This window comes from Dromiciops gliroides, chromosome 2, assembly GCF_019393635.1.
Source record: "Dromiciops gliroides isolate mDroGli1 chromosome 2, mDroGli1.pri, whole genome shotgun sequence".
NCBI lineage: Eukaryota > Metazoa > Chordata > Mammalia > Microbiotheria > Microbiotheriidae > Dromiciops > Dromiciops gliroides.
Window position 1 is genome coordinate 390,244,661 of NC_057862.1, and position 12,905 is coordinate 390,257,565.

At 42.7% G+C, this 12,905-nt stretch overlaps 1 protein-coding gene across 1 annotated transcript; it reads left to right on the top strand.

Moving 5' to 3' along the window:
- Nucleotides 1-111: 111 nt before the first annotated feature.
- C2H9orf78 (chromosome 2 C9orf78 homolog) lies at nucleotides 112-9,849 on the top strand. Its single transcript, XM_043982586.1, has 9 exons — nucleotides 112-317; nucleotides 1,469-1,528; nucleotides 2,311-2,362; nucleotides 2,897-2,967; nucleotides 3,209-3,286; nucleotides 3,562-3,759; nucleotides 5,656-5,792; nucleotides 5,972-6,070; nucleotides 6,885-9,849. The coding sequence occupies exons 1-9, from the start codon at nucleotides 238-240 to the stop codon at nucleotides 6,974-6,976; spliced, it is 867 nt and encodes a 288-aa protein (XP_043838521.1). The 5' UTR covers nucleotides 112-237; the 3' UTR covers nucleotides 6,977-9,849.
- Nucleotides 9,850-12,905: the final 3,056 nt, after the last annotated feature.

Here is a 12,905-nt window from a genome sequence, read left to right on the forward strand (position 1 = left end):
CACGGCGGGGGCGGGGCAGGCCGGGGCGGGGCGGGCTACCAAGCGCGCGGCCCTATGGGGAGAGCTCCGTGCGGCGGCGGCGGCGGGCCCGCCCCCGGTTCCCACGGCCCGCACGGAGCTCTGACCGCACTCTCCTGCGCCGGAACCAATCCTGAGCAGTTGCGCAGGTCCAGGCCGGGGAAGGGGCATCGGGGGTAGCCAGCGGCTGTCCCCGGGGGAGCCCGGGTGCGGGGGACCATGCGGGCCGGCAAGACCTTCCGCAAGCGCCGCGCCGACTCGGAGTCGGAGTCTGACGAGCAGGACAGTGAGGAGGTCCGGTGAGTGGGCAGCGGAGTCGGGACGGCGGAGCTGCCATTAGGAGAAGCCCTGACCCACTGCGATACCCCCGGGAAACGGCCGAGCCCCTGGTGTGGGAGGGCGGGGCCGCTTTCAGTCCCAGGAGGCCGCAGCCCAGACGGGAGGGCACCCGACCTTGACCCCGAGCCTGCGGGATTGATCTCGCACAGCCCGGTTTTTAATCTGAGTATTTGTCTCACGCGCCTCGGTGGGCGAGCGCCCCAGAGGCGATGCGGGAGCTGCGGGGAGCCAGCACCTGGTGCCTCCCCATCGAGGCTCTCCGCCATCCGCGTAGCATCGGTGCTGTCACCCGCAGTAAAATGGGAGCTCCCTGAGGACAGGCACTGGTTTTGCCTTTCTTTGTATCCCTACTCCTTAGTACAGTGCAAGGCTCTTATTGAATGTTTACTATGTGCCTGTTGTCTTGACTGACAGCTGTCTGTTGAATGAACGGGTATGCCTAAAGTATATGTATGACGTGTGTCCTCTTCCTTTGACAACAATTCATTCAACAGTATAAGCTTTCTTGCCGAGGTATATTAGCATATTTGATATTTATGTAGCATCTCGAGGTTTCCAGAGTACATTACACAAGTCGTCTCATTTGATCTACACAACTACCCTACGAGGTAGGCAGTAGAAACATTCTTATTCCTTTATATATAGACATAGGTACATGTTATGCTCTGCCCTAAACTACAGAATATTTACAAAACTTCCTCTCTCTCTTCTGAGAGAAAACAATACAGTTATTAAGTATAGGAAAGAAGGGAGGGGGATGGGGACAGTGAAAGGTGATAGGCACCAGAGGTGCTGAAACTTAATTTCTCAATTTTAGAATATTAATTCCTAACCTGCCTTTTTAAGCTTCCCCTAATTCTCTCCTACACACACACACACACACACACACACACACACACACACACACACTCACATATTTTATGGTAAAAAACTGCTACACTTGGGGGCTGTTTTCCCTCAGCAGGTAAAGAAGCCAGATTTCCTTAACTTATCACTAATTGGAAATACAGGTACCCTTGGGGACTCAGAGGCATTGATTAGAACTCTCAATAACCAGACCCCATTTTATTTTGATTTTTTGACTGCTTAATCATTTCTCTGTTATATTCAGGTTGAAACTTGAGGAGACCAAAGAAGTTCAGAGCTTGAGGAAACGACCTAATGGGGTGAGGTAGGTCAAGCCGCCTTGGACTGGGGACCACAGTCAGAAGAGAAGAAAAGTATGTCCTGGATCCCCTTTGTGTAATGCTGTAAGAAATGCACAACTACTTGAAAAAGCCCATCTTCTGTGTCTACTTCCCCTGCTTTTTCCAGATGTTTGGCAGTTAGTCAGAATAAGGAGTAGGCAGAGTAGAAAATAGAGATGCTCAGTGTTTATTTTGCTTCTGTTTTCTCTGCCAAGGAAAATGACCTTTGCACTGAAAATGACATGATGAAAAAATTACTTATAGGGGTTGGATACTCTCTAGGGGAGTAAATGATGGTATGAGGGTTACCTTTGATGAATTCAAGTCATCATGACCAAATCATTTACATCCTTTGAAGGAAATGGCAGAAATCTTGAGCCACTGTCAGTGATATTTGGAAATATGGAGAATGGAAGCAGTGCAAAGAAGACTGGATTTGGAATCACAAGACCTGGGTTCAAGTGTTGGCTCTAATTACCTTTGTGACCTGGGGGGAGGGAGGGAGGAAGGGGGGGAGTTTTGGACTAGGTTACCTCTAAATCCTGTTTTAGTTCCAAGAACTAAGAATATGCCTGTAAAGTTGAGAGTTTAGCATTAGTTTTAGTCTGGTTGGTTGTGGATTTTTTTTAATGTGATCTTTCTTAACATGCCTTTTTGGCCCCCATTATTCACATGGGTTTTTCTTCTCAGCTTGGGTAATGAATTACTGAACTGACTGCTTTATGTTTTCCTGTCTTTGAGTTGTACCCACCATTTTTCCCCTCAGCGCTGTAGCCCTCCTGGTTGGGGAGAAAGTACAGGAAGAGACAACTCTAGTGGTGAGTTTTGCTGACATCTCTTGTGAATGCCTTCATATTTGGCTAGCAAGGATGACCCTGAAAGATTAGCAAGTTTTAAAAGTGTGATTTATAGTTCAGTAAAGCACAGTTGTTTAATGAGCAGAACTGAAGTAGATTGTCCTCCAGAGGGGTTATCTATCCTATATCAACCAACATTTATTGATACCTAACCTATTCAGGGTCCTGAATGTTAGGGGCTAGCACCCAATACTATTCCTAACACATAGTAAGTGCTTAATATCTTTTTTGGGGGGTGGGGGTGGGGCAATGAGGGTTAAGTGACTTGCCCAAGGTCAAACAGCTAGTAAGTGTCAAGTGTCTGAGGCTGAATTTGAACTCAAGTCCTCCTGAATCCAAGGCCAGTGCATCATCCACTGTGCCAACTAGCCGCCCCTCTTAATGACTTTTTGATAATTAAACTATGGGTGATAAAAACATGAATGATCTTTGTCCTTCACAGAGCTTATAAACCATATTTGCTTTTTCATTATTATCATCATTCTTATTTGGCAGGATGATCCCTTTAAGATCAAGACGGGTGGAATGGTGGACATGAAGAAACTTAAGGAGAGAAACAAGGACAGGTTGGTGGAAAACATTTTTAGAAAGTGTTGAGAACAGTGTCTCTCTTTGTGCATATACTCAATCTTGATTGCTCACAGTACTAGGAAAGCTCACTTCCATCCTCAGAGAGACTGGGGGAAAGAGCAGCTGTGAAAGAATAATTTACAAAATGTTCTTTGATGTGTTTTTTTAAAAATGGGCTTAGTAGATTTTTTTTCCCCAAGGCAACATTAAAGGTACCATAGCTCTGTCTCCATTTAGGATTAATGAAGAGGAAGACCTCAACTTAGGCACCTCATTTTCAGCAGAAACCAACCGAAGGGACGAAGATGCTGACATGTAAGTGTTTTTGTTTTCTAGGGTATGAACAGATAGTTCTTTCATTGTGGGTTCTAAATCCTATTTCCTAGCAGAACCAAGGGAAATTTTTGGAACTTCTAGAAGGCTTCAGAATTATTTTCCTTTTTCTGTCTTCCAATCTCCCACCCCTTCCCATCTATCTCACAGTTCCTGAAGGTCCTCTCAATATACTTTCCTCTTTTGCTGGACCAGCAATGGGGCTGTGGCTCAGAGCAGAGCTCATATGCTACCTGCTGTCTCTTGGTATGTTCTAGGATGAAATACATTGAGACTGAGCTAAAGAAGAGGAAAGGAATTGTGGAAAACGAGGAGCAGAAGGTGAAGTTGAAGAATGCTGAAGACTGTCTCTATGAGCTCCCTGAGAGCATCCGAGTCTCCTCAGCCAAGAAAACAGAAGAGATGCTGTCCAACCAGATGCTGAGCGGTATCCCTGAGGTGGACTTAGGCATCGAGTATGTTTTATTCTCTGACTTTATTCATTCAGTAAATAGAAATTCAATAGAAATAATTCATTTATTAGAAATAATAGGCATAATAGCTGGGATAAATAGGTCCTTAAGATTTGGAAAGTGTGGGGCAGCTAGGTGGCACAGTGGATAGAGCACTGGCCCTGGAATCAGGAGGACCTGAGTTCAAATCTGGCCTCAGACACTTAACACTTACTAGCTGTGTGACCCTGGGCAAGTCACTTAACCCCAATTGCCTCATCAAAAAAAAATTAAATTAAATTTAAAAAAGATTTGGAAAGTGCTTTACAAAACACATTTCATTTGATCCTTACAACAACCCTATTTTATTTTTATTTTCATTTTACAGGTGAGAGAACTGAAGTAGATAGGTTCAATGACTTGCCTGATGTCGAACAGCTAATGTGTCTGAGACAGGATATGAACTCAGGCCTTCTTGACTTCAAGTCTAGTACTTTATACACTGTGCAACCTGGTTGACTAGTTTACATTAAGTAGAATTTAAGGGAAGTGTTGCTGAAACTTTTGCACTAAGGCAAAAATCAAAAGTAAACATAATGTCCCTGGTTCAGCCAATGATACTTCAAGAATAGCAAATGTAACTGGGGAGGGCTGACAAGGACTCTGGACCAGTAGCCTAAACAGATTGTGGTTTGGAGAAGTGGTCAGTACTTTAAAAAATACTTCTCTTAACCCTGTCTTTAAAAATATTTTCTTTCTTCCCATATTTTCCTCCCATAAGAAGTAGTGATAGTGAAATAGATAGAGAGCTGGCTTTGGAATTAATATTCCTGCCCTTGATCCATACTAGCAGTGCAACTCTGGGCAAGTCGGCAAACCTCTCAGTTCCCCCAGGTAACCCAGGCTAGAAGTGGCAGTGCAGATGCAGATGGCAGTAGAGGAAGTTTCCTGAGAAGTTCCTATGCCAGTAAAATCACACAGCTAGTCCAAAACACTCTTTTTCCCTCTCCCTCTTCCACTCCCTCTCTCTTTCCTTCTCTCTTTCCCAGCCCCCTCCCTCTGTCTCTCTCTCCCTCCTTCTCCCTTTCTCTCTCTCTCTTCCCACCCCCCTTCTCTCCACTTCTCTCTTCTTTTCTCTCACACATATCCACAATAATCATGAGGAGGAAATAGAAGGGTAATTCTGCTCTCCAGGCTTCTTAAATGGCCCAGCAGGTGGAAAGGCTTGAGGGAGGCCCCTTGTGGTTGAAAGTAAAAGTGCTCTTAAACACAGTATCTGGGGGCAGCAGCTAGGTGGTGCAGTGGATAAAGCACAGGCCCTGGATTCAGGAGGACCTGAGTTCAAATCCAACCTCAGACACTTGACACTGACTAGCTGTGTGATCCTGGGCAAGTCACTTAACCCTCATTGCCCCGCCAAAACACACACACACACACACACACACACACACACACACACACACACACACCCAACACTATCTACTCCGAAGTCTGTTTTCAGCAAGGCCTTTTGACTTTCCTCTCATTGTTCAAATTGGCAATAATTAGTTCAGTTTCATTTAATTGTCCCTCTTCATTTTGGCCTAAAGCAGCTGTTTTTAAAAGGGAGGAGATAATGCAAATCAATATAGGAACCAAATATATATAGTAATAATATGGTATAGATAGTAACAAATCAATATAATAATCAAAAAAATCTATGTGGATATGTAATTTCCCTTTAAAGCCTCTTTTGCATGTGGAATAGGCCAAGATCTCAGTAAAGAACTCTGTTCTTCTCCCACTAGTTTCCAATTCATGTTCCTCTGTCTCTCATTGTGTACTTGGTGAGGGTGGAGGGAAGATGGCAGTTTTATAAGCCTCTTGCCTTTGAATTCCCCATATTTTAAGGTTAAGTGGTTTTCCTTCTCTTCCCCACAGTGCAAAAATAAAAAATATCATTTCAACAGAAGATGCCAAGGCACGCCTACTGGCAGAGCAACAGAACAAAAAGAAAGACAGTGAAACCTCTTTTGTTCCAACTAACATGGCTGTGAACTATGTGCAGCATAACCGATGTGAGTGTATCTCAGACACCTGGTCCCCTCACTTTCTTGCTCTAATGCCCTTTCTTTTATTTCTGTTCCACTTACAAGTGGGCAGCAAAATACCTAGATCTCTTAACTTGTGAGTGTTCCGCACACAGTAGGTGCTTCTCAGTGTTTGTTGAATTTGTTGTCAAATTGTTTCCTTTTAGTTTATCATGAAGAACTCAATGCCCCAGTTCGGAGGCACAAGGAGGAGCCGAAAACCCGTCCCCTCAGGGTGGGAGATACTGAGAAACCAGAACCTGAGAGTAAGAGCACATGTCTCTGTACTTACTTGGTGTGGGGTGATAGGGAGAGTCTGTGGCAAATGACCGGGACAGGAAAGAAAAGAAAAGGGAATTTGTTTGCAACACTTTTTTAAAAGAAACTTGGCATTCTGAGCATTTTCTCTAAGGCTGGTTCTGCTATAACCCTTTCAAAGATTGTATATTTCTCCTAAACACCGGGCAAATTGGTTGAGCTATGCTCTGAGTTAGTGTACATGGTGGCAGGGTCCTTTTGGTAATTGCTGCTTTTGGTAACACCTCTGAGGTGGTGCTCTGGGACTGTCCTAACTTATTTACTTCTCAAAACCCAGCACTCTCAGGCTTTTCCTTTTATTCTAAATAGAAAAGACACAGACTTCTTTCTATTTGGGCTACTCTTATTTTTGGCCCCAAGAGAGTGCTGTTTAATCCCTGTTTGCTTCTTTGCCCTGGCCTCCACTAAAATCTTCTTGACATCACTGGGTAGACTTGGCCCTGGGGTTTCCATTGGCCAGGCCTGTGGAGTGAACACTCAGGTAAGTCATAGCAAGCCCCAGGGTAGATTCTAGGTCTGTTGTCTGTTTTCCTACCTGGCTGTATTCTAAGAGGCTTATGATCATATTGACTTGGAGAAGATTTCTTGTGTCTCTATGATTCTCTTCTCCAGTCCTCACTTGTAGGAGCTGTGACCTTCCATGGCCACCAACATAATCACAGGTCCCTGTAGGAATCCGTTCTGGTAGCTCCTGCTTATGGATACTGGTGTTTGTTGCTTTAAGCTATGGCTAATATCTTTTTCTTCTTTTTTTCTTTTAAGGGTCTCCTCCAAATCGCAAGCGCCCCCCCAATGAAAAGGCAACTGATGATTATCATTATGAGAAGTTTAAGAAGATGAACAGACGCTATTGATATCAGCTCAGTGGGAGTAGGTGGGGAGGGGTTTTTTGCAGAGATTTTATTTTTTATCAACTACAAGATGCAGTGTATATATCACAGAAAGAAAAGTTTGTTTCTTTTAGATCTCTTTAGGCTGTACACTTGTTTTACAACCTATTTGTTTTTGGTTTGGTTTGGAATATTTGGGGTATTTCTGCAAATAGGCATGTATCTGTTTATGAGTGTGGCCATATGGATATCAACTATAATGATCTTGCATGTTACCTGTCAGGTTTTCTTAAGCAGTAGATTGATATCCTCATTAAGCTATGAAGTTTTCTTTTCTTTTTTTTTGGTCAAATAGTATTCTCATTACTATTTCCAAATCTCCTTTGTAAATAAGTTGGTGTTTTCTTGATATTTGATTAATATGCAGGAATTGTGTTGTTTTAGTATTTAAACTATTTTCTGATGCCCAGACATTGCTCCATAGCTTAGTGAGGAAGTTTTGTTTAAGAAGTATTCAGAAGACTGAGGTTTGCTACTTGCTGTATGACTTTCCCTTCTCTTAAGCCATGGTTTCCTCATTTATAAAATGGGGTGATTGATAACTACTTGATTTACCCTGAAAGGTTGTTGTGAAGATCAAGTGAGTACTTTGTAACTCTATAGTGCTTGTTTAAAAAAAAAAAAAGATGGCAAAGAAATCCAGGATAGGACTAAGGAGGCAACAGTAGCTTTTCTGACTTTTCCAAATTCCTATGGGATGTTCCATACAATTTATTTCTATATCAAGAAGTTGTAGCTGAGTGTTTTAATTGTTACATAGAGTAATACATAATTCTTACATAGAAGTTAAAACCAGATACCTCACATGTATTTGGAAGAGATTTACCTTTTGCCAAATCTGCTAGTGGCATTTCAGGTGCTCAAGGAGCTACAGTTCTCTATTCTCCAGCCCCAGGGCAAATCTGAGTGACTGAAATGGACTTTTCAGGTTCAGCTCAAAAGACAGTTAAAAATCCCTGTTTTAGGGGGCAGCTAGGTGGCGAAGTGGATAAAGCACCGGCCCTGGATTCAGGAGTACCTGAGTTCAAATCCGGCCTCAGACACTTTACACTTACTAGCTGTGTGACCCTGGGCAAGTCACTTAACCCCCATGGCCCTGCCAACAAAACAAAACAAAACAAACAAACAAAAAAATCCCTGTTTTATGAGGCATTGACATGTTTCACAAAATTTATTAGCATTAAAAATATTAGCACTTGGATATTAATTTCCTTGATGCTTTTTCTCAAGCTAGGCCTCATTCAGGAAAGAATAGACAGACAGCAATCATCCTGGGATAGGAGGGTAGAAAACTCCTGAAATGCCCTGAAAAGTTTGTGCTACAGGTTGAAATTTTTGATTCAAGAAAAGTCAGATCCAAAATGTGATATTTGAGGGCCTATCAATTAAGAGAATGAATGTAAAGTCCTCCACAAATGTGAGGGATTATTCACTTTGCCTTTTGAGATTAACACATAGTAAGCATCTAATGAATGCTTTTTCATTCATTCATTAAACTAATAATATACTTACACTACCTACCTCATAAGCTTGTGAGGAAGTGTCTTTTTGTTAGTTGTAAAGTGCTATAGATTTGTGAGCTGTATCAGTAATTATAGGATTGTTGATATGGAGCATGAAGGGATCTTAGATATCATCGAATCCAACCCCCTCATTTTACAGATGAGGAAACTGAGGTTCAGAAAGGTTCAGTGATTTGTCCTAGGTCACAGGAAATGTGACAGTGCTGGAATTTGAACCCAGGTCTTAGTACAAATCTAGTAGTGCTCCTGTATTGGCTGTGGCTTCCTTCAGTGGCTGTAGAGATCTGCTTAGGCAGGGGAATGGGTTCCTAAAAGTCCGTGATCTGATAATACAGTGAGCATTGGCTTCCACTAAAGTCTCACTCTGATGCTATGTTGTGGCAAGGAGGTGAGCCTGGGTTTTAGAGGCCTCTGGCAGAATCTGTTATGCCGTTATGGCTTTGGGTATGGTCACAGTGATGAACTATTCTCCAAGAACCAGTCTGAGGTTAGAAAGAATGAATAAATGAATAGAAAAGCACTTAATAAGCACTTAGGATGTGCCAAGCACTAGAGATATACAGACAGAAAAGCAAAGCCAGTTCCTGCCTTCCAGGAGCTAGCATTCTAAAGGGGCAGATGACATGCATAGCGGAGTGGTGGCTAGGAAAGGTCGTTTTGCTCTGGGAAGTCTCAGTGCTGCTTAGGGGAACAACATCACTGACATGCCCTTTCCAGAAGCAATAGTAGTATTGATTAGATTTGAGTTTCCAGAAGAAAAAATGGAAAGGGTGGTAGTTGGTTAGGATTAGGGAAGATGGCTGGGATGATATCATAAGAAAATATGACCTGATGTTAATGAAACCAGGAAAACAATATACATAACACATCAAACAATGTAACCAGAAAGAACAATGGAAGCTGAATGCTGTGATATTATGATGACCAACCTTGAACCCATGAAAGAGATTTAAGAAGGTACCATCTTTGCAGATGTGGAGGATTGTGGGTGTGGACATTGCATATATGTCAGACATTTTCAATGTGTTGCTTAGTTTTGCTAAACTCCTCCCTACCCCCTTTTTATTGTTATGTAGCCCTTATTCTAACTTCCACTTCCCCCTGGAGATAAGTCCCCAGAGGGCAGACTCCATCTACCCCTTGGGATTCCAGGGATACCCCTGAGGAGTTGGAAATGTCTTTAATATTATCATCTTGGGGGCAGCTAGGTGGAGCAGTGGATAGAGCACTGGCCCTGGATTCAGAAGGACCTGAGTTCAATTCCGGCCTCAGACACTTGACACTCATTAGCTGTGTGACCCTAGGCAAGTCACTTAACCCCAATTGCCTCACCAAAAAACCCCCAAAACAAAATATTATCATCTTTTAAAATTAATTAATTAATTAATTAATTTTCCCATTACATGTAAAGATAGTTCTCAACTTTTGTTTATACAAGCTTTCCAATTTCAGATTTTTCTCCCTCCCTCCCCTCCCCTCCCTCCCCCTCCCCTAGACAGCAGGTAATCTGATATAGGTTATATACACACACACACACACACACACACACACACACACACACACACACACACAATAACATTAATCCTATTTCTGCATTAGTCATGTTATAAGAGAAAAATCAGAGCAATGATGAAAAACCTCAAAATAGAAAAAACAACAGCACCAAAAACAAAAGAAATAGTATGGTTCATTCAGCATCTATACTACACAGTTCTTTTTTTTTTTTCTTGGATTTGGAGATCCTCTTCTATCATGAGTTCCCTGGAACTCTTCTGTACCATTGCATTGGTGAGAAGAATCTAGTCCATCACAGTAGATCAACACACAGTGTTGATGATACTGTGTACAATGTTCTTCTGGCTCTGCTCATCTCACTCATCATCAGCCCATGCAAGACCCTCCAGGTTTCTCTGAACTCCTCCTGCTCATCTTTCTTACAGCACAATAGTATTCCATTGTATTCATATACCACAACTTGTCCAGCCATTCCCCAATTGATGGGCATCCCCTCAACTTCCAATTCCTTGCCACCACATAAAAAGCAGCTATAAATATTTTTGTATATGTGGGTCCCTTTCCCCTTTCCATGATTTCTTTGGGAAAAAGACCCAAAAGTGGTATTGCTGGGTCAAAGGATACGGACAGCTTTATCGCCCTTTGGGCATAATTCCAAATTGCTCTCCAGAATGGTTGGATCAGTTCACAGCTCCACCAACAATGCATTAGTGTTCCAATTTTCCCACAGCTTCTCCAACATTTATTAAAATATTATCATCTCGACCCGTTCCAACATGTTCCCCAATTAATATCATTTATTGCCTCAGTGATGAGCATCCCAATATAATTTAAACAATATCAGTTGGCTTTTACCAAAGAATATTTGCTGAGAAGACATATTGCTTAGAAATACAAACATCCCCTCCACACTAGATTCTGTACCACCTCAGTCCTTGAGGAGAGTGGACTTCCGCTTAAAGCTACTGCCAGGAAGCATTTGTCCCAGCAAGTTTACTTATGAATATAACCTAGCCACTGGAAAAGTTGCTCTATTATGAGTCTACTCACTGCTGAACTAAGTCGAGCAGCTCGCTCCTCACAGCAGTGCTGATGCCTCTCCACTGCTGATCTTAATAATGATGATGGTGATGATGACAAACTCTGGAATGGACTCCAGATGCTGGACCACTTGTGGCTCCCTGATCTTTCAAAGCCATTTCTTTCTTTTTTTCTTTCTTTTGTTTTGTTGGTTTTGTTTTTGTTTTTGCAGGGCAATGAGGGTTAAGTGACTTGCCCAGGGTCACACAATTAGTTAAGTGTCAAGTGTCTGAGGCTGGATTTGAACTCAGGTCCTCCTGAATCCAAGGCCAGTGCTTTATCCACTGCACCACCTGGCTGCCCCCTCACCTAGTCCATTTCTAATACATCACCTAAAAGTAGAAAGGAACAAACTCAAATAGACCCCCCCCAAAAAAAAAAGAAAAGAAAAAGACATTGTATATTCAGAGCTACCCGTGGGACCAGGTTGTTTATTCTGGTGTTCTCTCTCCCACCTGGAGGCTTAAGAGCAGGTATTGCCTTGCTCATCATGAGAAAAGAATCAAGCATAAAATGTCAGAGTATGCTGAGTAGTAGAGCAGTTCCCTCCATTCCTTCTTAGCTGACATTGGGAAGCAAGCTCACCAATTAACCTCAGTCAGGAAGTCTCAGCTCTTTTTGGACCATGACCTATTAGGATTATAAGGGAAGGTTCTCTGGGAGGCAAAAAAAAAAAAAAAAGGAGGAAGATTGGAAAATAGTAGGTGATGTGGAAATAAATGATATAAAAACTTTATTTTAAAAAAGAATATAAGTTGGGGCAGCTAGGTGGCATAGTGGATAAGTACCGGCCCTGGATTCAGGGGGACTTGAGTTCAAATCCAGCCTCAGACACTTGACATTTACTAGCTGTGTGACCCTGGGCAAGTCACTTAACCCCCATTGCCCTGCCAAAAGAAAAAAAAAAAGAATATAAGCTTCTTGAGGATGACTGTTATCTTGATTTTTTGTTGTTATTGTTGTTTTGGGGGGCAATGAGGATTAAATGACTTGCCCAGGGTCACACAGCTAGTGTCAAGTGTCTGAGGCCGGATTTGAACTCAGGTCCTTCTGACTCCAGGGTTGCTGCTCTATCCACTGTTCCACCTAGCTGCCCCCATCTTGATTTTTGTATGTTTGAGCCCTAGCCCTGGAATTCGTAAGTCAGGTATTTCCTTAATAAGTGGTAGACTTATGACATGGCAGATTTACTACACCATGGGACAAAGACATTCAGCATAGCCTGCCACCTCCCCCATGTACTCCCTTCTCCAGGGACAGCAGCTTCCTTGCTCTTCCTCGAACAAGACATTCCATCTCCTCAGTGGGCATTTTCTCTGGCAGCTCCCATGCCTGGAATGCTCTCCTTCCTTCTCTTCCTTCCTGGCTTCAAGTCCCAGTTAAAGCCCTACCTTCTACAGGAAGGCTTCCCCAATCCCTCAGTTCTAGTGCCTTCCCTCCATTGATTATCCACAATGTATCCTGTATATATCTTGTTTGTATATAGTTGTTTACATGTTGTCTCCCCCTTTAGACTGTGTGCTCCTTGAGGGCAGGAACTTTCCTTTGCCTTTCTTTGTATCCCTAACACTTAGCCAGGTGCTTGGCACACAATAGGCACTTAATAAATATTTACTAACTGATGGCTGATTCACTCACTGACAAGTATGCTAATCTACATTGGGGTGTGTGTGTGTGTTGGTTCTGTATACCAGTGAAATTATAGATCAGGCAAAAAAAAATATTTTGGACACACTTATCTGGGTAAATATGATTTCTCCCCAGCATACTGCATG

Bases quoted from the DNA above. Each gene is read 5' to 3' on its own strand.
- C2H9orf78 (XM_043982586.1), top strand. From the start codon at position 238: ATGCGGGCCGGCAAGACCTTCCGCAAGCGCCGCGCCGACTCGGAGTCG. The intron at 318-1,468 runs GTGAGTGGGCAG...TGTTATATTCAG, and splicing joins CAGGACAGTGAGGAGGTCCG to GTTGAAACTTGAGGAGACCA. The intron at 2,363-2,896 runs GTGAGTTTTGCT...CTTATTTGGCAG, and splicing joins AGGAAGAGACAACTCTAGTG to GATGATCCCTTTAAGATCAA.